Source organism: Gracilinanus agilis, chromosome 6, assembly GCF_016433145.1.
Source record: "Gracilinanus agilis isolate LMUSP501 chromosome 6, AgileGrace, whole genome shotgun sequence".
In the NCBI taxonomy this organism is placed as follows: Eukaryota; Metazoa; Chordata; class Mammalia; order Didelphimorphia; family Didelphidae; genus Gracilinanus; species Gracilinanus agilis.
This window is the reverse complement of record NC_058135.1, coordinates 48,740,160-48,768,122: the sequence shown is the minus strand read 5'-3', so window position 1 is coordinate 48,768,122 and position 27,963 is coordinate 48,740,160. Positions and strand designations below refer to the sequence as shown.

Sequence of the window (27,963 nt, the reverse complement as noted above, 5' to 3'; positions counted from 1 at the left end):
CCTTCCTTCCTTCCTTCCTTCCTTCCTTCCTTCCTTCCTTCCTTCCTTCCTTCCTTCCTTCCTTCCTTCTTTATCTCTACTGATTCCTCATCTTTATAAGCCCTTGATAAAATCTTCAAAAGATTCATCATTGACTCTCTTCTCTCTTTTTAATATTCTCTTTTATTTCTTGGAAAACTCTCCATCCCTAGTTTCAACTGCCATCTCGATGCAGGTACTCATACATGTACACACACACGTATACACACATATGCACACACGTACACATATGTGTACACACATGCATGCACATATATACATGTACACACACACACACACATATATATCTTTCCTGGATAACTCACTCATTGGTATTTCAAACTCTGTCTATTCAATTCAATTCAAAACTCATTTTTCATGTTCACAAACTTGGGCTTAATTCTCATCAGACCTACATAACTATTGCCACATCATAAGAAATATAACTTTACCATAACTTGCAGTCATCTTTTCTTTTCTAATTCTACTAATATCAACATAGTAAGGTCCTTGTCATGTTTATGCAGCAGATTTCTTAGAGAGCCTTCCCATATCTATTCTCTTCTCTTCTAGTCCCTCCAATTCATCTTTTATGTCATTACCTGAAAAAAATTATTCTTATATTAGAGGTATTTTTATTTTACTTCTCTGTTCATAAAGTTTCGGTGGTCCCTTTTAATTATTGCTTACTGCTTTCAGTTGTGTCCCAGTTTTGGAGTTTTCTTGGCAAATATATTGGTATTTTACACCCCATTTTGCCATTTCCTTCTCTAACTCATTTTATAGATGAGGAAATTAAGGCAAATAGTGTTAAGTGACTTACTTGTCCAAGATCACATAGTTACTGGCTTTTAAATTAAGTTCAAACTCTTGAGACTTACATGAAAAAATCCTTTACAACTAATGCCATCCTTTTTTCCCCATCTCTTATTCATAGGACCATAGATCTAGATCTTTAAGAAAACTTAGAAGGAATTGAAGGACATGGAGGTTAAGTTATTTGCCAAGTGTCACATATCTAATAAGTATTTGAGGCAAGATTTGAACCCAAGTCTTCTTGGCTCCAGGCCTAATGCCTTAAACACTTATCCACACTGGTTCTATTCATTCATTTTACAGATGAGGCCTAGAGACATTAAGTGACTTGTCCAAGGTGACACAAGTAGTACAGAGAAGAGCTGGGATTTGAACTCACATTGTGTGACTCCTAGTTCAATACTCTTTCCCTTGTATCACATTCCCTGCCATGCACTCTTTGCTCTAGTTAAATTAACCAATTTTCTGCCACATGGACTCACTCCATTTTGGGGGTTTTGATTAAAATAATTTCTTTTGAAATGCCTGGAATTTCCTACCCACATATCTTTATCCATGAAAAGCTTAACTTTTGAAGCTAAGTAGTTCAAATACCATCTAGCATCTATATCACAGTATAAAAAATTTGATCTAGGAAGAGCCTCAGAGTCTACCAACTCCAAACCCTTCATTTTACAGATGAGGAAACTGAGGTACATAGAGGGTAAGTGATTTGCCTAGTGTCACACAGCTAGTATGTATCCAAGGTAGGATTTGAACTCAGATCTTCATGGCGTCAAGTCTAGTGTTCTAATCCACACTAATCTTTGGACCTGGTAACTAGCTTCTCCTCCTACCTGACATTGTACCTTTTTCTTACTGGTGTTAATGTGCTGAGCTTGTAATATTGTCTGTTTGAATTATCTGCCTTCACGCCTTATTGCTCTATTATTCTAGAAAACAAACACAAACTGAATTTTCTTCATTGCCTGGAGTAGTTCTCCCTCCCACACCCACTTAATAAATGTTTGTTGCATTCATATATCATCTTCAAAGTCAAGCCTACATAGTATCTATATCTGCATCAGAGCCTAGCGGAGAACCCTGGACCAAATTGGCTTGCTAGATTGACTCAAAACCCACCTGGTAACAAGCAATGAGGCTTTTCCAGTCCAGTGAGAGAAACTACAGCTCGAGGAGGGGGGGGTGGAGGTCTGTCAGAGCACGACAGGTCTTTCGAATTCCCTTCCTCATTGCTTTGAGGGATAACAACATACAAATCATCCTCTGACTCAACCCCATGGCCTCTTTCTTGCCCACCATCTTCATCATCTTGCTCCTCTTCCTCTCCCTCCTCTTCCTCTCCCTCCTCCTTGTAGGTCTGTCCTCTTCCGTGATGATGAGATGTATGCTGCATCATTGCTGTTTGGGAGAAGGACTGCATTATTTCATTTAAAAAACACCATCTGGAAGCATTTCATGTTTCACAGTTTCCCACCGAAGTAACCCCGCTACTAATAAAACTTTTATGAGCCGATTCAGTGGAAAGCTGTCAAATGCAAAACCGGGGTGAACAGCAGTTTCTGGGTTTTAAAAATATTTACCAAATGAGCAGTCAAAGCTTCCATCATATTTCGCCACCTCAGTACCCAACTTACTCATGCATATAATAATATCCTGATTCTGTTGGGTTGTTATCTGAACAGAATTCCACGTTTGATAGCATCACTGAATTTTTTATTTCAACAGCATATCTGACTTAATAAAGTCAGTGATAAGTATGAGATGACAAAGATGTTGGCTATCACTGGGAAGCCAATCTTGACTCGGATGTCAATAAAGTGCCAGAAGAAAGTTGAGAGTTTTTGAAGATGCTTGCGTTGGTGGGAGGTGGTGGTGGTGGTGATGGAAAGATCACAAGTTGTGGAATTAGTGGATTGGGGTTCAAGTCACAGCTCTGCCATTATGGATTGGCCTTTGTCCTTTGCCAAGTCACTTCATTGCCTCATTTGAAAGCAGGGATTGTCTTTTACATTTTTACATTTTTACATTTTATTGCATCCCCAACAATTGGCACAGTTCTAGGCAAACAGTAAGGGTTTAATAAAGGCTTACTTATTAATATTATAGATTGGAGGAGGCTTTGCTAATGTCCCTCCTAAACATAAAATCATGATCTTCAATTCTTATGCTATTAATTCTTATGAGCAATGATTTGTATTTTCTTTTAGCAGTTTTCCCTCTTTGTCATTTACTGATTATTTGGTTTTGCATAAGTCAGGCCATTTGGACCTCAGCTGTTTCATCTCTAAAATGATGGTCAGAATATGCTGCTTATGTGAAGACAGAAAGAGGGCTCAGATGAGTGCATGATGGTCTTACTCATTTTAAGGACAACAATTCATCATGGGCAGAGTCCTGGACCTGGATTCAAAAAGATTCTTCTTCCCAAGTTCAAATCTAGTTTTGGACACTTACTAGTTGTGTGATCCTGGGCAAGTAACTTAAGCCCATTTGCCTCAGTTTCCTCATTTGTAAAATGAACTAACAAAGGAAATGGCAAACCACTCTGGTATCTCAGCCAATTACACCTCAAATGGACTCACAAAGACTCAAATACAACTAAAAATATTCATCATGGATGTTGTAGTGGTTGGGTATGATTTTGGCTGTAAGGCCCATCTTAAACTTTTAAATTCTGAGCTTCTGTGATTCCTCATTTGCTTTATAAATAATGTATTGCTTATTGAGCATCTTAAAATGTCATGATAGTATGAACCTGTAACAAAATTTTGCTCTCTGTAAATCTCTGTTCAAAAACTAGTTCAAATTATGTTAAAAAAAAGCTTCATGTTATGGATGGAGATGGAGTTGAAAGGAGGGAGGGAAGGAGGAAACTGAAAAGAACATAAAATTGAATTTAAAAATGCTTTATTGTTGTACGAGATTCAAGTTTCTTATTTAAATAGCTTTGGAAGCATAGCATTAGAGGCATTTTGTGAACTTTGCATGAGTAGACTTTTGGGGAAGAAACTATTTAGGACAAATCATACTGCAACTAAAGATCTTAAAAAGAAGAAAGGAGCGAGGAACTTCTAATAGAAATGCAGAGGCATAATGAGGACTTCTGCTCTATTGTTACTAAAATGCCACTATATATTTTGCTTGTTTGTTTCTGTCTTATGTTGAGAAAGTTATTAGGAAAGAAATCAAATAGAATTTGGCCTTTAAGTTTAAAAAAATTTAGAGTATAAATTTGTTGGTGAAATAGAAAAGAAAAATAGCCAGCTACTAAAGAGATAAGAATTCTGCGATGCATGGATAGTTCTTAAAAGAACTATAACCTAACATATACAGTTAGCTCACAAAGCTAATGTTAGAAATGAGTGAAAAAGAATACCAGATTTGATCATGGGAATTTGTTTTTTTAATTTTTACTTTTTAAAATCTTGTACTTAAACATAAAAAAGAATATATTTCCATACACATAGCAGAATGCACAAAAAAGATTGTAAATGAAAATGTAAATCTCTATTTTAAAGATTTGCTTTAAAAAATATTCTGTCTGTTACTTTCAAAACTTCCCCGTTTGTCTATGATTTCTTTGGAACTTTCTTCTATTCTCTTCTGCACATTAAAAATACCTTTCAATGACTTTTTAAAAAATCACTATTGCTAGTCTCTTCTCCTAACTGACCAAGAGAAATAAAAGGAAAAAAAAAATTGTTACAGATAGGAAGTCAAGCAAAATAAATACTTACAGTGGCTGTGCCCAAAGTTGGAGGTTTCTGTACTTTGTGTCTATCACCTAGCTCTATTAGGAGGTGGCAATGTTTCATTAGAGAGGGTTGGGAGATGTATTGGTTATTGCGTGGATCAGAAATCATGAATATTTTGAGTTTGGATTCTTTTAAAATATTATTGTTTCCATATAAATTGTTCTTATGGTTCTGTCCAGTTCATTCAGTGCCAATAATACCCAGAACTCACTGAAATTGTCTCATTTCTTATAGTACATAAATATTCTATTACATTTATATATCGTAATTTGTTCAGTCATTCTCCAATTGCCTAAGAGGCACCTTCTTAGTTTTTAGTTCTTTCAGTCACATCAGCTTGCTCTGGACCTCTTAATATTTCTCATCAGCTATATCCAATCAGATTCGAAGTTTGGTTTATTCCAACTTCAAAACACCTTTTGTTTATGTTCCTTTATCTATTATAATACGGTCACACTCTGGTATACAACCTCATTATCTAATGCCTAGATTATAGGTTGTGGGCAGGGATGGTGGTAGGGTGGACATCTCCTTGATTGGAGTCTTTCTCTACCCCAGTTCACCTTCCAATTGGTGATTAATGAATTCTTCCTAAAGGGCAGGTCTGACCATGCCACTACTTTATTCAATAAACTTTAATGCCTCCAAAATTAAATATAAAACTTGGTGGCTTAAAAAACCCACCATCCCTGGCCCTTCTCTGCATTTCTAAACTCCTTACACCTTATTCCCCTTAATCAACACATTCTGTGATCTAGGGACACTAATTTATTTGCCGTTCCTTGCAGAAGTATGTGCAAAAGCACATCTTCCAACCATGTGCTTTTCTACTGGCTGCTTTGCCTGTAATTCTCTCCTCCCTTATCTCTCTACCTTTTGGTTCCCTTGACTTCTTTTGAGTCTTAGCTAAAATTTCTCCTGAAAAAAGCTTTTCCTGAAGTTCTTTAATACTAATGCCCACCCTCTGTGATTCTCTCTCTCTCCCTCTCTCCATCTCTCTCTCTCTCTCACCCTCTCTGTCTCTCTGTATGTCTCTGTCTCTCTGTCTCTCTGTCTCTTCCTCTCTCACTCTTCTCTCATTTTATACAATGTTTGTACAATGCCTAACACATAGTAAGAACTTAATAAATAGTTGTTGACCTGACTTCAGGATCAGTAAGTTTGTCTTGCTCGTGACTCCTCCCCAGCTTTATCTTACTTCTTATATTTACCCCATCCTATCATGCCACCCCCACTTGTTTTTCTGTTTTGTTTGATGTATTTCTAGACCAAATTGCATGTAAGTGTACCTGTACACTGAATTCAAATGAATGAGGATCCTCTTATGTGATTCTGACTCTTGTTCATTGCTACTTGAACTGCTTACTTCTGGATACTTTCAGCATATTTTTTTTTGAGATGGGAATTCTGGATTTTTGACTAAGACATTCCTAGGATTTTTCATTTTGGAGAGTATCTTTCAGGAGGCAAAATATAGATTCTTTCTATTTTTACTTTGTTCTCTCATTTTAATAGTATGTCAATAAAAAAGTTTAAACCCTTACTGAATGCTATACACTGTGCTAAACATTGGAAATACTTGCAGTATTAAGAATAGATTTTCTCACTAGGATCATAAAGCCCAGATTTGCTAGAGATAGGAATGGAGTACAGGTCAACTTGAGTCTAAGGTTAGTTCTCAGTCAATTACATTTCATTCACACAAATGATTAGGGATAAATTTATGTCATTATTATTTTGATTTTACAAAGTGTCAATGAGGGCCAAGGAATTTAAGTAGCTTGCCCACATGTCTGTTTTGTGCTTTAGTGTCAAATGAGAATAAACCATGGGATTTTAGAACTGGAAATGACCTAAGAGACCATTTATTCCAATCCTCTCATTTTTATAATGTGGAGATTACAATTAATATGCAAAATGCTAAATATTATTTTTATAAATATTTTATTAATAATAACCTAACAAAAGAGACTAAATAAAAGGTACTAACCAGCTTGCCCCCATGAACCAAAAAGAACAAGAGGGAGGGGTTACAGCCAAATATATACAACAATAATGTGACCACACAAACGTGGAGTCACAGGAGAAATTAAATGGAATTTTGGGAAAACTAAGGGACTTATGGGAGATGAAGTCCGAGGTTCAAAATCTCCATTTATACAATAGAATATGAAGAGGAAGACTAAATTATTTGCCTAAGGTCATATAATTAGCTAATAATAAATGTGTAACTGAAATTCTGGTGCTTTTTCTAGTAGATCACATGGTCTTTGCAGAATAATGAAGTAGATATATAATATTTATTTTCTTTAAAGAAAGTAAAATCATCAGACTAACATGAAAAGGTTATACTCGAAGCGATGATAATAGTTTTTCAAACACAATTCATTACTTTATATGTGTATTTATATATTGTCACTGAATGTATAATTTTTGTCTAGATTCTTTACCATGATTAAATTCTACCTGTTTAAATAAATAAAACTTACTAGGAGAAAATGGAGAGACAGAAGGCTCCACATCTTCCATTTTTACTACATAGTCACCTTCAAAATCATCATTTCTGCTTTCTTCACGAATCTGTAAGAACAATTTGATGCAATGATATTAATTTATTTTGAAAATCTTCCTTGTTATGTAGTTTGTAGAGTACATGACAAAAAGGTTTTTACCGGGGAGGGGGAGATATCTCTTTTCAGTTTTGAATCAAGTTTTTCACCTTGCTTATTTTAGGGCTCTCAGTGACTACTTATGTGCCCTGTTCAATTAACCTCTAATTAAATAGCACAAAAACACATTATCTGTGACAATGCATAATTTAAAAGTGTCTACTGAATAGAATGAAAAATGAATGTTACCACGAATATTCAGAAGAATAGTCAGGCTATTTTGGAGAAAAAAAAATAAAAGTATTTTCGAAAAGATGTAGGTGATTATGGGAAGTAGCCTTCTTAAACTTTTAAATATTTGGTTACTTTAAAATTGTATGTAAAGCACATGTATGTTGAATACAATGTTTTCTCAAGGAACTTGTCAAGTGATTGGGGGAGTGGGTTGGTATATTTGTCTTTCTGAAATCTCTGGACATCATTTCCTCTGCACTTATAGGAATGTATCACAGAAAAAGAAGTCAAAACCATCCATGGCAGTCCTAGGCTTTCCACATAATCAGATCAAGTTTCTTCAAAAGAACTATGTAAGGTAGGTGGCTTAAGTATTATTACCCTTGCAGTAAATTACAGAATTGGAAAATGAGGACTTAAAAGTGGTTAAGTGACAGAGCTCTACTCTACAGCTGATATAAATGATTCAGTTATAAGACATACAATAACTAGATAATGTTATTTGTTGCTTCAACATTTTATATTTAAATATATATACATATTTTCTCATTTCATTCTCAAAATAATCATATGAGGCAGGTGCTATTATTATCACACCCATTTTATTGGGATGGAGAGCTTATCTGACCTTATCTGACCATCCGGGGTCACACAGCTAATATGAGTGTGAGGCAGTATTCAAACCCAGACCCTCTGAACTATAAGTCCAATATCTTATATCCTACTCTGCCTACCTGGTGCTTATTAAAAGAGTATTAGCGTTCCGGTAAAGATGTCTACTTGGATGAAAGCAAGCAAACTCCCACCATATCCTGCTCTAGCAAAAACCTAAAAACAGCACCATACTCGATAACCATCAGAAATCTAAGGAGAAACTACATTAAGTGACTTTAAACCCAGAATTACACAAAAAGTCAGTCAGAATCTCGAGACCAATAGGAATGAATTAAAAAAATCTGATTATAGAAATGAGCAACCATAACTCTAGAGCAAAATGATGAAGCATGCCACTACCTCCTGACAGTGAGGTGATGGACTCAAGATACAGAAAAGAGAAGTATGTTTTCTGGACATGGTTACCATGCAAATTTGTTTTACTTAACTATATTTAGTTTATTTGTTACAAGAGCATTTTCCCTTTTGCAAATATGGAGGGCATAGTAATAGTAATGTATTTTCCCCAAAAGAAGCCAAATGGAGGACACTGAAATTTTTTAAATGCACAGAATAAAGCATGATATTCTGAAGGAAGCATAGACAAGAATGTTAGCTTTGAAAGGTATATGTGGAATTTATTTTGTCATATTTTAAAAAGCAAGAGGTTCAGGGCTTCACATATGAACCTTTTATAGTCTACTTTGCATATCTATATGCAATTTGGGGTTGTTGGTTAAATTTACAATATTTATTTTTAATTCTGAAAAATGCTGTGTGTTAATAAGTTAGAGTATATACACATATAAGCAAAGAGGAAAGATGCCAATGAAAATTCTTCAACAGACTTTACTATAGACTGAATCCTGTAAATATGAATTGCAACAGACTATTCACATTATTGTTAATATTATTTATATCAAATCTGGCTCAAAATTTTTGGGCTATAGCATGTTTTTTTGCAGTCATATTATGAAGGAGAATGTATAGCACAGAGTACAAATGGAAAAAGGGTTCTTTAAAATTACCAAAAATTGACAAATATTATTGTTGTTGTGGATGATATTGTGATGATTGTATCATGTCCTAGAATTATACAGAGCCTCCTAAATGAGAATTTGACCAATTCATCCAATGACAAAAAAAGCAGTGGATAAATGATGCCTATTGAACACAGTATAATATGGAGGTGGATGCTCAATCCAAAGAGCTCTTCTATCAATACATTTTTTTTTGAGAAAGGGGGCAAGGACAGTGAACTCTGTTTAAAATCAAAAAGAAGTATAGTAGCCTGGATTGCTTTGGGAAATTGTGTAATGATTTTAGTAACTCCAAGCTTCTCCCAGAAACAAAGGTTCATCTTTTTTTTAAAATTTGTATTTATTTATTTTTTTTAAGTAGACCTGTTCTTTTGATAATGCTATACAATTAAATGTCATGGATCTCACAATTTCTGAACAATCAAATAAAAAATTAAAAAAAAACAATCAAGGTCATAATAAAAAAGAAATAGGGAAGTACATGATATAGATAGGTAAAAAAAATTATTAATGAACAATTGTGCAGAACAAGGATTTTAAAGAATATCTATAGTCAAACATATGACCACAAAAAGAAGTGGGTAGCTCTTGTAATGAGATTCAAGGATAACCAATGGACACCCCATATTTGCAACTACACAATCACAAGAGATGTAGAGAAAGGCCCCCAAACATATTGGCACAAAAATAAAGATTATAAAATAGATGAAAAGATCATTTTTTGGTATGTTTTAGTACTGCAGGCAACAATTCTCCTCAGACTGGTTCTGCAGATCTCGTAAATTAATATAGGAACCTAAAGGAAAAAAACTTATATTGTCATTCCAGTAACCACATAAAGGAATTTTTTAATTGAGTAAAGGAGGGGTTTCCTTCCTAGCTCTTGAGCTTTGTTGTTTTTGTTGTTGTTTTAAAAATAAAACCTGTACTAGGGTGTCCTCAAGGCTAAAGATGCTATTACAACCAATGGTGATTAAACAAATAATGAATGAAACCTTGGCCAATTTCTTGCATGTGCATATACACGCATATTTGTGTGTGAATAAGAAAGGGCATGAAAATGCTGAAACTGAGGCTTAAATGAATCATCTGTGTTCAAGTATAACTGAAACTGTGGACACACATAAAGGAAAACTAAAAATAATTCCAGAAGGACCCTTCACATAAATTTCCAGCTAGCAGAGTGAGTTTATTACAGAACAGTAACTTTGCCCTACTTTAGATCAGCAAAATGAAAACTATATACAGGAAAGTGACATTTATATCTTATGTGTGTAAACATATAGATACTACTGTTAGCTAGGAAGCAATTGGTTCCCTCAAGAAGTGTGAATAATATATATATATATATATATATATACATATATAAATATATATATAGTAAAACTGTAACCTTTCTAGCAGTTTTCCTAATACTTTACACGGAAATCATTTGATACATGTTTATTTTAACACGGTACCAAGTTTTGATGTTGATATTAATGAATTATTGAATTTAATGAAATTAATGAATACTGAATAAATGCAACATTGAGTTTCAAGTCAAATATGTAAACATCACAAACAAAAGTCATTGTTGGCCCTTCATATCTAACCTTTTAAGCATGTATCATGTGATCTATAGAATCTATCGGCTTTCACCATCTATTTTTATGGAAAGCGTATATTCTGGAAGGAGAGTTTTAGTCAACTCCTTTACTATTTTTCTACTTAGCTCACCATCTTAATGCCTTCCCAGTCCTTCTCTACTCTTCACTTCTCTATAAGTGATATTTTCTGCTATTAGAATGAAAGTTCCTTGAGGGCAGGAACTTTTATCTCTTTTGTATTTTTGCTCCAGCATTTAGAGCAGTGATTAATATGTAGTAAATGTTTAATAACTGCACTTCAGCCATCCATCCATCCATTCATTCATATCATATGTGACAAAATTGGGTTATTATTGTTGATGAACCAGAAATCAAGAACATGTCTATTTAGAAATTCTGTGGGTAATGTGCAAAGGAGAACTCAGATGTAATCATTATGGAATAATCACTAGGAGACTTACCATCTGCCTCAAACTTCAAGACCTCAGTAGACATCTTTCACGAAAGCTACTAACAGATGCCATATGTAACATAGTAATACAGATGTTAAGATTGAGGAAAAGAAGCAATATTTGATTCTTAAAAATATCTATTGGAGTGCATAATTCCTGGTTTCCTTAAGATGAAGGTAATTTTCTTAAGCTGAAGTGAAAAATAGGAAAATATGTAGCTAATCAAGTATAAGGAAGTGCTTGGTTGTTTTGTCTTCTTGAATAGAGGGAGAGTTGCATTAATTTCCCAATTCACTGCTAATGTAGACATGGTTTAGATTACAAAATCTCCAGGGAAAATACTATCGAAAAGCACAATTACTATTTTTTTTTGCATTTCTTGTTGTTCATGTACAATAAAACAAGAAAGGAAGCAAGTGCTGGTTAAGTAGTTATTATATACCAGTCACTGGGCATTCATCCCTGTCCTTAAGCAGTTTATACTCTTAATGAATGAGACAGCCAGTGCATAAATTAGGATGTATACAACACATAAAAAAGGGAGGAAAAGTAACCTTGGAAGGAATGGTTCTAGGAGTTGGGGGGAACCAGGGCAGGCTTCAAGCAGAAAGAAGTGTTTGAGTTGAGTTTCAAAGGAAAGAAGGGATTCTAATGGGCAAAAGTAAAGTGGGAGAGCCTTCCAGACAAAGGGGAATATCTCATAGAGACACAGAAAAGGGAACTGAAGTGTTACACTTAACAGAAAGGAAGGACCATACTGCATGTGGAAAGGAAGTAAATATATGTAAAAAGGATGGAAAGGAAAGATGTGGCCAGGCTTTAAAGAGCTTTGAATGCCAAACAAGAGTTTATATGTAGTGCTATCTTTAATGATTTATATTTGATGCTAGAGGTAAGAAGGAGTCACTGAAGTTTATGGAACAATGGAAGGATTTGGTCAGATTCATGCTTTGGGTAAGGTACTTTGACAGTGACATGTAGGATGGCAATTTGGAATGGGCAGAGACTTGGAGGAGGAAGACACTGTGAAGGCTATTGTAATAGTCCTGTGAGAAGCTATGAAGACTTGAACTAAGGTGGCAATTGTTTGAGTGGAAAGAAGAGTGTGCATAAAAGAGATTGTGTAGAGATAAAAATGACAAGACACAGCAACTGATTAAGTATATTAGGTTGGTGAGAGTAAGAGCTGAGGCTAATACCATGATATATTGAATCGTCTTTGATATTGTTAAAGACCTAAAAGATATCAAATGGAGAACACCAATGTTAGCACAGATGTCAATAAGGTTCCACTTAGGTTATCTGTTAAAAAATTGACTTTGACTTCTAGGAGAGCATGGTACTGGAGAAAGAAATGTTAGCTCTGAATTCAGAGGGCATAGATTCAAATCCCATCTTGGCCACTTACTTACTTACTTGGGACTCTGAATTTAGTGATCCGATTCTCACTAAAACAATATACCTAATCAATTGACATGTCTTGTCATTTTTGTCTCTACAGCATCTCTTGTATGCATAACCTTCTTTCCACTCACACAACTGACATCTTAGTTTAAGTCTTCATATCCTTTCACCAGGACTATTGCAATAGTCTCCACATTGGTCTACCTACTCCAAGTTTCTGTGCTCTCTCTCTAAACAATCATTCTCCAAACAACTGCCAAAGGACTGAAGGCTCTTCATGAGGAAAATGAAGTGGTTGGACTAAATGACCTCTACTGTCTCTCCAATTCTAAAGCAGTGACCCTATGAATTTAACAAATTTCCATGTTGATGAGTTAAAATGGCAGTCTTTAAACAATCATTGGGTTGCCAAGATCATTGAGATCATTCAGGATATTGTACTTCAAGCTAACTTTTCAGAGTTTTGTAAGCCATGGATCTTAAAAGTGTCTACTACTTTTTTGAGTATAGAGTACCACTGTGTATAATAAGAGTAAGAAACTTGAAATGTATTCCCAAGGGATAATAACTTTAACCATGCACTATAATTATACACTGACCTATATGAAAGCAATAGGCTGCAAAATCTGGGCTAACATTCCAGTGGAAGATAATGAAGTTCGTTCATACCAGCTGTCAAGCATCATGCATAATGTAACACCCCAGCTGCTAATAACTGCAAAAATAAGGTCCCAAATTGTTTTTTAAGGACAGGAAAAGCTGATCTTTGATATGGGTCCCAGTGTGATTCCTTTGGCTCCAATTACATTTTTAAAGAGACTTAGTTTTCCCAAACACAAATAATTTTCCAGAGAATTTTTTTTCATACTGGAAGAGAGTCAATCCTTTTCATAGTGGCAGGGGAATAAACAGAGGGTGGACATGACAGTGAGGGGGACTGAATGGCTCAGGTAAGAAAAATGTCAACTTTGTTATAGGTGTTAGGAAGAGTCAATATATGTAATGTGAGAATTTCTATATTCTAGATCTGCCCCAAAGTGGGAGATAATGACTTTCTTGTATTCTGAGCAAGAACAAGACAAGATTGTCTTCTTTTCACAGATGATAATGACAGAGCTAAAGAATTACCAAGTTCCATTTTCGCTTCCATTTTCTTCTTCCTTTTAGTGAAGCACAATGCCCCTTAGAATGGAAGCAGGCAGAACAAATGTAATTAAAGAAGTATCTGAAACACAAGTGGAGAGTGTAATCAAAATTTTCTCCTGAATAAAGATAAATTGTGAGGATAGCAAGAAGTCACAAATTATCAAATAATATAGATGGAGCCAGAATATGGAGACATTTGAAATAATGAACTTCATAGACAATTTTAGGCTTCACATAGGAGTAATAATCAGGTCAGCAAGCACTTATTAAACACCTACTATCTACCAAGCACTGTGCTAGATAAAGGCAATACAAAGAAATTAAAAAACCAACAAACAGTCCCTGCTCTCAAGGAACTTATAATCTAACGTGGGAGGGAATTTATCAAGACATGTTGAAAATGGTATTTTAGGCAAATTAGGTTGGCACGTTGCATTTGTCAAAAATAAACCAAAAGGCAACAGCATGATGAATGATAGGCTTAATTAGGTTGAAGAATGTAACGCGATGATCTATGTATGATTAGTAATGTACAAATCATTAATAATGTACAGGCATGACTAGAAGACATATTATGCCTATCATGTTTTAGGAGACCACAGAAAGTGAATTCAAATAATTTTTGACTTTGTAGAATGTTAGAGGCTAATAGAAACAATTTAGAGAGAGGCAATTTCAGATCAGAAAGACCTGGGTTCAAATCTGGTCTCCAGCATATTAGTTGTGTGATTATCAGTTAATCTCTTAATTTCTCTGGGCCTCACCTTTAAAAAAGTTTCCTCATCTTTAAAAGGAGAGGGTTGACCTCGATGGCTTTTAAGGCCTTTGTAGAGCTAACTCTGCAATCTTTTGAAAGATTTATGGGAGAAAAACAAATGTAACTCTGCTGCAACAAAAATTAATTTTTTAATATTTTTTCATAATCCAGCAAGTGGTTTTACCTAGAGAAAAACTAAAAATCTGAACTAATTCCATAAATGTATATAGTTTTAGATCCCCTTTAAGCCAGTTTTCAAGCTGCCAGATTAGAACTGGTTCAAAAGCTGACAAGCTATACTGAGTGTTCTGAGGAAGCTTTTTGTTAGCTTGTACCTGAGCCAGGGTCTGTGTGTGGGCCTTCCACTCTCAAATGGAAGAACCACACATGGTAATGAAGTGCTAGGATTGTGGAATCACAGTTGTAGGGCATCTCATCGGTCTAATGGCAGAGCAACAGCTGGGTTCTGAAATCTCATCCAAGCCATAAACGAAGAGCTCTATGTGCAAAACCAGTAATTTCCCACTAAGACTGCACTCAACTATTATTAGAAAATAAGTGTTATCTGATAAAATAAACAGCATGATTCTGTGGGCTTATGTAATTCCAATTTCATTTCTGATGAGGGTTTGAATCACTTCTGTTTACAAAACCGAATTGGAAAAATCATTCTTAAAATACTATAAAGAGGAATTTAAAACAGAATACCAAACAATGACTCCAAGGAGCCAGAGCTCCCTTGAAAAGACTTGGAGGAGACAATTCCAAAACACTTCTAATGAAAAATGCTATCTATTTCCAGAGAAAGAACTAATCAAATCTGGATGTAGATTGAAGCATACTTTAAAAAAACAAAACAAAAAAAGCCTTTTCTTATTTTTTCCCCTTGTTTCTGTTTGTCGGTTTTTCTTACACCATGGCTAATATGAAAATAAGTTTTGTTTTGCATGACTGCATATGTTGATTTCTCAAGGAGAGAGAGGGAGCAAAGGAAGGAGGATATTTGGAACTTAAGATTTTAAAAAATGAATGTTAAAAATTGGTTTTGCATGTAATTGGAAAAATATAAAAATTGAAAAAAAGAAAAAGAAAAATTGAAAAAAAGAAAAAGAAAAATGGACCTTTGGAATCACAGAATTTGACCATCATCACCTTCTAATCTTACCCAAAGCTGATAAAATACTTTCTCTGGAACATGCCTAGCATGGGGTCTTCAAAGCTATGTTTGGATATCCTCAATGAGGGACAATCTTTTAATTTTTATTTATTAATTAAAACCCTTACCTTCCATATTAGAATGAATACTATATATTGGTTCCAAGTCAGAAGAGCAAAAAGGTCTAGGTAATGGGGGTTAAGTGACTTGCCCAGGCTCACACAGCTAGGAAGTGATTGAGGTCAGATTTGAACCCAGAAGCTCCCATCTCTAAGCCTGGCCCTCAAACCACTGAACCACATAGTATGTCCCAGGGAGAACCTTTTTAAAGCATTCCAGGACACACCAAATATAAATTGGCCTCTTTGCCATTAATTTCTCTAGTTCTGTCTTCTGTGGCCAAAAAAGAAAATGTGTAGTCCCTTCTCCTCCTGATGATTACAAATAATATAAAGGCAGCTATCATTTTCTCACTGGATCTCATCTTCTTTAGGCTAAACATTTCTAATTTCTTCAACTGGTTCTCCTTTGATGTGGATTCAAGGTTTTTCATTTTCTAGGTTATCCTCTTCTGATTCATCAATATCCTTCTCTGACAAGTGGATTTCTCAGTTGCTACTTGAGGAGAGCTAGGGAAATAAGGAGGAAGAGGGAGGCCAACTACTCATTTTAGATCAACTCAGAACTTATGTGAGGATGCAGGAATATTTCCAATCAGCAACAAACCAAACCAAGATTTTTTCAAATATTTCATAGATTTTTGATAACTATATACTTAAAAAAGAAAAACAATAGAAAAGAGAAGATAAACTATGTCAAGTGCTCTAGTTTGAACTAGAAGAGAATAGTGTTTCAATATTAGGAGAATTGGGCTTTGAGATTCTTACAATTTTTAAATCTATGATCCTACAAAAGATGGAGAGGAAACAAGCAAAAAATCCCATGCCATTGAAACAAAAACTACTTTAACTTAATAACTTAATAAGCAACAAACTACTTTAACTTAATAACTTAATAAGCAACACTGAAAGTAAGAGGAGGGACAGGAATCCTTGACAGGTTCTCAGATTCAAAATCTGCTTTGTGCTCCACAACCTAATATTTTTAATGACTTGGAAAAAAGAAATGAAAATATGTCAGAAGCAGTTTTAATGGTTAGTTGTTAAGATGGTAATTTAAGATGGAAGATACAAAAATCATAAGGTATTCTTTTCTCTTCCTCCCAAAAGAATCACTTTAACTTTTCAAAGTTAAAAAGAAAGACGATAGCAGTTTCAAAGGTAGATAGGAGGGATTGAAAACCCACAAGGAATGAGAGATTCCCCAAACCATCATTATAAACTGCCATTCTCACTATCTTTTTTCTCACTTTTTGGCTTCATGCAACACCATTGCTTCCCCTGCTTTGGGTTAGAAGTGACTATGTGTCAAAGTAAATATTAGATTTAAGGCTATGAAGTCATTTTCCAGAAGATTTTTTCCTTACCATGACTTCTAATAGGATCCATAACATTAGACACATAAATGAATATTATTTAAGGAACATGACAAATCTAGACAAAGAATGCAGTTTAATTTGCCAAAGTCAATCCAGATAAGAATGAAATTTGATTAATTGAGTTTAGTAACTTGATAGTAGAATAAATATGTACAGTCTAACTAAGGTAAATGAAATGAACTTTTTTTTCTTTATGTGGAAGAAAGAAGTTTTATTTTTTAAGAAATATTTTATGGAATTCCCAGGTAGTACAGTGGTTAGAGGGCCATGCCTGGAGTTTGGAACACTTGGGTTCAAATTTCACCTCAGATATTCCTTAGCTCTGTGACCCTGGACATGTCTTAACTTAACCTTAATTGCTGACATTTAGTCCTTTCTGCTCTTCTGCCTTGGAATCAATACTTGTATCAATTCTAACACAGGTAAGGGCTAAAAAAATTTATGTATATAAAAATATACATATACATTTTGCATGCAAAAGAGAGATTAATAATAAGACCAAAAAAGCTCCCTTATGGTGGAAAACACTTTCTTCAGTCCAGAAATATGAGAGGGATGGAATTGTAATAGTGAAAATAAATTCTATTAATTAATGTCCACTATCAGAGTGACGAGAGTATAGTTCTACAGTAAAATAAGTCTCATCTTCCTTTAACTAGAAGGTTCATTTAACTTTTTTTTAGCTCACTTAAATCTTAACTGGAGCAAATAGGGAACACAGTGGATAAAAACCAAGGCTTGAGATGGGAAGGTCCTGGATTCAAATTCAGACTTCCTAGTTGTGTGACCATGGGGAACGTAAAAGTTACTTAGCCCCAATCAACTAGCACTTATTATTCTTCTGCCTTAGAACTGTTACTTATACTGATTCTAAGAGAGAACATAATGATTTTTTTAAAGCACTAGTGATTTCTTGAACAAATTGTGGCCAGCTATAAAAATAAGCACCAACAATACTCATGTCTAAAAGAAACTAAGATTAGTCTGATGGAAATTAAGACACGGAAATAAAAGAAATTTACTTCCTCTCTAGACTTTAGAATTTCAGTGGTTGGGGAAGCAGTGTGGGGGAAGAGAATCTTATAAATGTAGGCATTGAGGACAACTAGTAAAAGGTATAAGACTGTGATGGTGAACCTATGGCATACATGACAAAGAGGGCATAGAGAGCCCTCTCTGTAGGCACATGCACCATCCCTTGCTAGAGTTTGTTATTAGAAAGCCAGAGGGACTCAGGTAGAGTTGCTCCCCTCCCCATCTCCATCGTGCCTGTGGACATTTTTTTCATATTACCAGCCTGTCTCGGCTAAGGTAGGCAGCTCACAGGTAGCAGAGCTGGAGGGGAGTGGAGCACTTGGGACAACTCCCTTCTCCCTCTCCACATGCGGGACATTCTTCACTTCACCCTCCCCCCGCTCTGCTCAGAAGCCCAATAGGAGTGTTTTCTCCCTCCGCTATCTGTGGTAAGCGGAGGGGCATGGCACTCAGTCTGGGGGGGTGGGGGGGGCGGGCACAGCACACAATCTCTAAAAGGTTCACCATCACTGGTATAAGATAAAAGATGAGGGATAAAGTGATATGTAGTCTCCAAAACAGGAAGGACTGGGCCATTCCCTAGATCAACTTCATACTGTGTTATATCTGATTTTCAAATACATTCATAGAAATAAAAAGGATACAAGAGTCTATAATTTTAGGGTCAAAAAAATCTATGTTCACATCTTCCTAAAAATGTCCTTGGTTACTCTATTGAGGGTGAAATCTGTAATGCTATTTTTGTTATTATCATAAAGAATTTTCATAAAGTGTTGATTCTACTGGACATCTCTTTCTTTTTGAAATATTACATGTTTATGTCATTGATACAGCTATGAATGGGTAACAGCGATGAAATTATAGGAGGACATAGGAACATAGTCTTAGAAATGGTTGGGAACTGGACTTGAAGGTCACTGAGTCCAATCTCCTCATTTACAGATAAAGAAATGAAACTGAAGCTGGGACGGGTTAAATGATTTGTACAGGGTCATATAGCTAGTAATTCTAAAGTAGGATATAAATCAAGGTCTTCCCTATTTGACTCCCAACTCTCCAAACACTGAGCCACCTAGGTCATTGATGTGTTGTTAGAAATGAGGATAAAGGTGAGACTTACCTTTGTATATTGTTGGAAGAAGAATCAAAGGTGATAGCCAGATACTACTCATTGTGGTGGATTGTAATGAAACTTTGAGAAACAGGTCTACATGATCCATTTAAATAAGGTACATTTTGCTGAATTTCCTTTTGTTCTGCCTACGGTGACTGACCAATGAACACAGTATATCTTCTGCTTTGTATCCCTGGACTTCCCCTTCCCCAACCCTTCCAGTATTGGCAAAGATCTTTTTTTCATTAAAAAAGCCTGGCAGCATAGAAAGATATGTGAACTAAGCCATTTACAATTTTTGTTAAGCACAAGTAACCTTTAATTAACCCTCTCTGAAAAATTATGATGATGGCAGAAGGCCCTCCAAGGACTGGGAATGTCTGTGAACCTTCTTAATAGTGAGCTCTACTTCATTGTCATGAGCCTTCAAGGCCTCTTTTTATTTTTTCTGTTTTAGCCCCAGGAAGGCAGATGCAGATGAAATCATCTGGTCAATCCGTGTCATGCTTAGTGTCCTGGGCTCTAAGAACAAATAGACTTAATGATCAGTTGTCATAAAAGCATTTCATTGCACTACAGTGAGCAGAGCAGTATTCTGGCTGGATGGGTGATTGACTCCTCCACTGGTGGGGAGAGAATAGTCATCCATAGACCATAAATGCCCATCATGCACCAGGGTCTTGATGAAGAGGGAAATAGGGGGACAGAACTGTCATGTCAGCAGAGTGGGCAAAATCATTGATGCATAGAATTCAGGAAGTGAGTAAAGCGGTAGTTGGGAAGGCTACCAAGTCATTAGACTGAGGCAAGAACAAGCATGATAGAAAATGAAATATAGAATCATAAGAAAGATAGAGTGGGCAACGATAGATGTGAATTCCAACTCCAAAGCCATGGTTTGCCTAAATCCTTAAAGAGACAACATCAGACCCAGACCTGATACCTTTAGTATAAGACATAATAGAAAACAAGCTTCTAGCCCTGGAAGTACTAACAATAGCATTGTATGGGTGGCCCAAACATATGTGGGAGCATTAATGGTTGACAAGGAGGCACAGAATATCAAGAGATCACTGTAAAGATAGTCATGATTGAGAACTCAGGGGACAGTGAAGGGCTTAAGTATAGAAGATAGGTAGGATGCATCAGGGATTACTCTTGCTTTTAATTTTGAACATTTGCTACTCCCACATCTATCAGGAAGAAACTGGATTTTGGGGGGCAGGTGACAGGCTGATCCATTTAAAAAAAACCCTTACCTTCTGTCTTAGAATCAATATTGTATTGGTTCCCAGGCACAAGAGTTTAGGCAATAGGGTTTAAGTGACTTGCAAGTGTCTGTGGTCAGACTTGAACCCAGAACCTCCCATCTCTAGGCCTGACTCTCAATACACTGAGCCACCTTGCTGCCTCCTAATCAGTTTTTTTTAATTTTATTTTTTTTTAATTTTAAACCCTTAACTTCTGTGTATTGACTTATAGGTGAAAGAGTGGTAAGGGTAGGCAATGGGGGTCAAGTGACTTGCCCAGGGTCACACAGCTGGGAAGTGTCTGAGGCCGGATTTGAACCTAGGACCTCCCGTCTCTAGGCCTGGCTCTCAATCCACTGAGCTACCCAGCTGCCCCCTCCTAATCAGTTTTTAAGATTTAGTGTGAATGACAAATACAGTGCAAGGGAACATTCTCATAAAAAGATGCCCATCGACTGGGGATGGTTAAACAGATTATGAACCAGGAATATAATGTAATGTAACTACACCATAAAAATGCAGAATATGAAGAATTCAAGATAGCATGAGAAAGAATTATATGCACCAAATGCAGAGAAGAATCAGGAAAACAACATACACAATAGCAGTAGTATAAATGGAAAGAACAAAAATGAGAGATTAAATGCCTCAAATTAAATATAATCATAACTTCAACAAAGGTAGAACTCAGAAAAAAGATGAGGAAATAGACTTCTCTTCTTCCTAGAAATAGAGTACTGGAGAAACATCGAATTATCAGAGTCAGTTAATGTGTTGGCTAGTTTTGCTAAACTGCCTTTTCTTCTTCTTTTTTTTTCTTCTTTGTTACAAAGAAAGACTTTCTCAGTATGGAAGGGAGGAAGGATATATTTGGAAAGGAATAGGAGATATCAAATTTTTTTTTAAATTGCTGAAGAAAAATGAATGTTTTTAGTATCTGAAGGGAAGATGCTAGCTGAATAGATGCTGTAGTCAGAAAACATCATTTTAATTTCAAACTCAAAAAAAGTAAAGTTTTCTACAAGTAAGAACATGTAGATTTCTTAGTAACAATATTTACTTGGGTAATGAAATCAATTGTATTTGTGGCTGTATAAGATTGAAATGTGTCTGGCTTCCGTCCCTAATTCTTCTCCCTTCCCCTCCTCTCGGTTGTACATTTTTCCTCATTTCTTACTCAAAAGGTCAATGGATTTGTTATCACTGAAATCTAGATCCATTTCCTCATTTGATTTCTTTCTTGTCCATAAAAGATTTACCTGACAGGAATAATATTCTTATTATAAGAATAAGAACTTTTATTCTCTTAATAATTGTTGGATACCTGTACAACCCTGAGGTTGATCATCTGATATTGGAATGATAAAGAACTGATCTTTGAACATTTTTGTTTACATGTTGTTATTCCCATCAGACTGTAGGCTCCTTGAGGTCAAGGACTGTTTGGACACTTCTTGTATTCCCAGTACTTGCACATAATAGTTACTTGATTAATTTTTATATAATATTAATTGATTAATCTGAGAGTTAGAGAGATCTGGGTTTTGGTCTTATGACAGCTGTATGACACTGGACAAGTCATTTAACCCTTTAATGCTCTCAGTCATTAGGATTATAAGTCACTGAATGGTTGTTGATCTGTGTGAGGACAGGAAATTCTTCATTTGTATCCTCTATAATGATGATAGTCTTCTAACTTTGGGGGTTAAAGGGGTAGGCTTTGCTATATTCTCACATACCATACCAAAGCAGTAGGTAGCAGAGGTACACTGCCATTTAAAAAAAGTGGTGCTATAGAAGAGAGCATATTGAGTTAGGTAGATTGTCATTTAGCTTTTATTTTGTATATCCTGTCTTTTCGGCTCATCTTCTTTCCTGTCTTATATTTCTGATCTTGAACCCAACTTCCTGTTTCTGTATGAGTTCTTTGGATTGGTGCATTGAAAATTTCCTTCTGACCTAGACTGACCTTTCATTTATACTTGCTTGGATTCTGTTTAGAACTACCCCTTAAAAAGCTCCAATCATTGGTATCCTTCTCCTCCTCAGTAGCACAGGTATGACAGTATTTTTTTTTCCTGGTCCAATTCCTCCATCAGAGGGCTCTGGAGAGTAAAGAACTATTAGTGAGAGTTAAAAGATTTGTCAAGGGCCCTGGGGTCAGTGCAAGGGACTTTTGCCATTTTGTAGGAAGTAAGTTCCTGACTAGGCAATAAGTTGGAATGAGCCGCTCAGAGAAAAGAACAAGTACAATATCTACAGGGTCTATGGAGGGAGAAGTCAGAAGACTTCCAAGCGTTCTTGGCTTAGAATAAATTGTTTGGGTGCCTCCACTGGTCTTTACAGTGGCTTTGTGCTAGAATGACTTCTGTTGTATTTTATGTAGTAGAAAGACTGTCTTCTGTACCTCCCTTTACTTCAGTGAAAATATTCTTCTTTTCTCCAATGGAAGGGATCTTTAAGGAGGCCAAGAAGATTCTTGACACTGCTTTTTCTTCCCCTTAGAAATGATACTGCTAACCTGCACGCTTGCTGGCTCCAGTAGAGACAAACAGTAAAATATGCTAATTCTTCATTGTTATTCATGGAACTTGGCATGAAATAACCATATCCTGGCTAATTTGTTATGGGCAGGCATGCCCATACCCATTCACAATGAATTAGCCTACGGATAAATGGCTTATAACCATCCCTTATTTGTCTGCCAAAGAGCATGCAACTAATATGACCTTTGGTCTTGGTCAAGTTGTGATCCATCCCCCAGGATTCTTTTAGTTCATCTATATGGAAAATGTTACATGATGGGCTGGCAGAAGGGGAGATAATTTACTTGAGAGGGTGCTGTGCCCAGTTAAAAATGAAGTTGCACTTGGAAAAGAAGCTACCCATAGTAAGGAAAAGGATGAGTGGCAAGAATCTTTCTTCCCAACCTAAGCACATACACTCATGTTCATAGCTGAAGAGAGAGCCATACCACTAGCTCCTGAAGATGATGATGAGATTGGAGGATCTCTGTAGATTTACAGATTAAATTTTAAAGCTAATCCATGCAATAGGTAAAAGATTTATAAATTAGAATCCATAAACTTGGTTTAAAAATTTTGTTTTGAAGTCATATGTATTTTATTATGTGCATTTTAAAACCTTATTCTGCTAAAGGGATCCTTTATGCATATAAAGAAATCAAGAATCCTTGATTAAGAGTCAGCATGAGCTGATCTTAAGAGTCAGGAAAACCCTACACCAGCTCCTATTTTTGTCAGGGTACTAGTTTTGACACTAGGAGTAAGTTACTTAAGTGCTCTTGGTAACACTTTAACTAGTCAATCAACTGGCAATTAATAAGTATCTGTCATGTGCTAGATGTTTTCCTAAACTCTGAGGATACCAAGAAGGGCACCTTTCCCTCACCAAAAAAAAAAATCTCACAGGTTTCATTCTAAAAGGGAAGGATATATGAAAACAACTATGCACAAACAAGACCTACACCGAATAAATTGGTGGTAACTTCAGAGGGAAGGCACTAATTGAAAAGGGGTTGGAGAGAGTACTTGAAGAAAATGGGACTTGGGATAAGAGCTGAAAGAAGAAAGGGAACCCAAGAGGCAGAGATGAGGAGGGAGAGGATTTCAGACAAAGGAGAAAGCCAGAAAAAAAGCTCAATCAGGGAATGTATTGCTGTGTGTGAGGAATAGTAAATAGCCATTGTTATTACAGAATAAATGAAGTAAAGAGTAAGAAGACTGGAAAGATAGGAGGGGGCCAGGTAATGTGGGATTTCAGAAGATGGAGAGTATTTGATTCTGGAGGGTATAGTGAGCCAATGAAATTTAGTGAATAGGGCAGTGACATGGTCAGATCAATATTTTAGAAAAATCAATTTGAAAGCTGAGTGGAGGAACCATTGGATTAAGGAGAGAATTGAGACAGAAAGACCAACCAGCAAACTATTGCAATAGTTGAGGCAAGAGTTGAAAGACTGTATCAGGGTGGTGGCAGATGCAGGAGAGAGAAGGGGACATATATCAGAGACATTCAAAAGCAGAAACAATAGGATTTCATGTATGGAGGCAGGAGAAAGTAAAGAGTCAAGGATAACACCTCAGTTGTGAGTCTAGATGATTGGGAAGATGGTAGTACTTTCAACAAAATTTAGAACAGAGTAAAGTTTTAGGGGAAAGAAAATGAATTCATTTTTGGACATGCTGAGTTTAAAGTGTCTAGTAGATAGTTTGAGATGTCTAAAATGTTGTTGGAGCTATAAGTCAGCAGAGAGGTTGAGACTTGAGAAGCACAACTGAGAGTAATCTCCATAGAGATGATATTTGAAATCCCAGGAGCCAATGAAATCACTAAGTGAGATAATATAGAGAAGAGGGCCCAGAGCAGAGCCTTGAGGGACCCCTATTTTTAGTGTGCATGGCATGGAAGAAGATCCATCAAAAGAGACTGAGAAATGATTAGATAGGTAGGAGAAAGAAAAGAGACATCATGAAAACCTAGAGAGAAGAGAATTTCAAGGAGAAAAGATGATTAATAATGTCAAAGGCTAAGGAGAGGTAAAGAAGTATGACAAAAGATCATATTTGGTCATTGAAATTATTCATAAATTTGGAGATCAGTTTTGATTGAATGATAGAGTGGAAGCCAGACTGCAGCTGAGATTATGTGATGCAAATTTCTATTGGAAATAGTCAAGATGGTTTCATGATTTCCTCCAGCATTGTCTACCAGCCTGTGGTGGGGAGCAATCCAAGACTGAGTTTGGAAGGACAAGATCTATGGGATAAAGGAATAAAGGACTCTAGAGAAGAGGAAAACATAAAACGAACTGGTTTGCTGAAAGGTCAATATTAGGAAAGGTATAGAGTATAACCAGTGTAGGAGTACTGAAAGAAAGAATGAGGAAAAGAGCTTGTCAAAGAACTGAGGGGTCAAGAGATATCGAAATCATGTCGAGCACAAATAATGGGATTTGCAGAGGGAGATGTAGAATGACAATAGATTATAATCAGATGAAGGAATTTCAGAATTTGTGAACAGGGATGTGGAATATCTATCGCTGATGGCAACATTAAGGCTATGACTATTTTGCATTGTAGGTCAGGGGTGTCAGGTCCACTGGTTGGGGGTCGCCAGAGGTAAGAATGCAGATGGACTCAGGAGGGCTGGGCGGTGAATTAATTTATTGATTTGAGGTGCACAATTTATAGGGAAAATGATGTAGGCTAAGAAATTAGGTAAGCCTTTTGCAGGAAAAGTGATTGGCAATGATTTACAAGATGGAAACTATGGATGTAGATTACTTTAGTGACTTAAAGCAGTGTTTTCTATAGGATAATAAATCACGAAAAAATATCAATGTATGACCCAGTTCTGTATCGAATACTGTATGTTCTTTTCACAGAACTCCTGTATTATTATTTTCTTGGCTGGACATACAGTATTTAGGGAGGGCAAAAGTTTGCTTTTCTCATGCTGAGGAGCCAACTACGTGCTTTGTGCTAGCTGATGGCTCTGATTTTATTGGGGTCTGCTCTCACTACTGGGGGTTACATCTGCTCCTTTTTTATTTAAATTAAACAAATGAAGGCAAGGTAAATGACTGCATAGTTTGTATGGATTGTGTATGGCTAAAAAACTAAATTCTATTTTGCTAAAGTTCTATTTGCTTGAAATTTTGAAATTTCACTTTTTACTTGGGCTCTTTTTCAGAGTGTGTCTCAGAATATGCTGTGTGTGTTGTCCTTAGTTGTTTTGTCATAGGTAAACATTTTGCCTTGGCTTTAGCTTAGGAACCAAGATGACTTTTCCCTCAGGAGTCTTTCTTTTTTTTTTTTATTAGACATTTATTAATATTCTTTTTTAATCTGTTTATATACTTTATGCCCCTACTTTCCCCTTCACCCCCCCGCTATCCCCCCACCCATGGCCAACGCACATTTCCACTGGTTGTACCATGTGTCCTTGTTCAGGGTCTATTTCCCATTCATGTCCGCCTCAGCCCATGCATTCAAGCAATTGTTTATCTTATATGTTTCCTCTCCTGCGGTCCTTCCTCTGAATGTGGGTAGCATCTTTACCATAAATCCCTCAGAGCTGTCTTGTGTCATTGCAGTGCTGCTGGTACAGGAGCCCATTACATTTGATTTTACCATAGTATATCAGTCTCTGTGTACAATGTTCTTCTGGCTCTGCTCCTTTCGCTCTGCATCACTTCCTGGAGGTCTCTCCAATTTGCATGGAATTCCTCCAGTTTATTATTCCTTTTAGCACAATAGTATTCCATCACCAGCATATACCACAATTTGTTCAACCATTCCACAATTGAAGGACATCCCCTCATTTTCCAGTTTTTTGCCACTACAAAAAGCGCAGCTATAAATATTTTCGTACAAGTCTGTTTATCTATGATCTCTTTGGGGTACAGACCCAGCAATGGTATGGCTGGATCAAAGGGCAGGCAGTCTTTTATAGCCCTTTGGGCATAGTTCCAAATTGCCAGCCAGAATGGTCGGATTATTTCACAACTCCACCAGCAATGCATCAATGTCCTGATTTTGCCACATCCCCTCCAACATTCATTACTCTCCCCTTCTTTCATTTTAGCCAATCTGCAAGGTGTGAGGTGATACCTCAGAGTTGTTTTGATTTGCATTTCTCTAATTATTAGAGATTTAGAACACTTTCTCATGTGCTTTTTGATACTTTTGATTTGATTTCTTTATCTGAAAATTGCCTATTCATGTCTCTTGCCCATTTATCAATTGGGGAATGGCTTGATTTTTTATACACTTGATTTAACTCCTTGTATATTTGAGTGATTAGACCCCTGTCAGAGTTTTTTGTTATAAAGATTTTTTCCCAATTTGTTGTTTCCCTTCTGATTTTGACTACATTGTTCTTGTTTGTACAAAAGCTTTTTAGTTTAATATAATCAAAACCATTAAATTTACATTTTGTAATTTTCTCTAACTCTTGCTTGGTTTTAAAATCTTTCCGTTCCCAGAGATCTGACAAGTATACTATTCTGTGTTCACTTAACTTATTTATAGTTTCCCTCTTTATATTCAAGTCATTCACCCATTCTGAATTTATCTTGGTGTAGGGTGTGAGATGTTGATCTAAACCTAATCTCTCCCATATTGTTTTCCATATTTCCCATCAGTTTTTGTCAAATACTGGATTCATGTCCCAAAAGTTGGGCTCTTTGGGTTTATCATACACTGTCTTGCTGACATCATTAACCCCAAGTCTATTCCACTGATCCTCCCTTCTATCTCTTAGCCAGTACCATACTGATTTAATGACTGCTGCTTTATAGTATAGTTTAATATCTGGTAGTGCTAGGCCCCCTTCCTTCACATTTTTTTTCATTATTTCCTTTGATATTCTTGATCTTTTGTTATTCCAAATGAAATTTGTTGTAGTTT

At 36.1% G+C, this 27,963-nt stretch overlaps 1 protein-coding gene across 1 annotated transcript in view; it reads right to left on the bottom strand.

Annotated features, from left to right (window-relative positions):
- BANK1 (B cell scaffold protein with ankyrin repeats 1) overlaps positions 1–27,963 on the bottom strand; it is a 485,106-nt gene that overhangs the window by 80,949 nt on the left and 376,194 nt on the right. Inside the window, exons 8-9 of the mRNA XM_044681628.1 lie at positions 7,082–7,172; positions 1,957–2,235 (exon numbers count right to left, since the gene is read on the bottom strand). Coding sequence (XP_044537563.1) covers positions 1,957–2,235; positions 7,082–7,172 — 370 coding nt within the window. The remainder of the gene's footprint in view (positions 1–1,956; positions 2,236–7,081; positions 7,173–27,963) is intronic.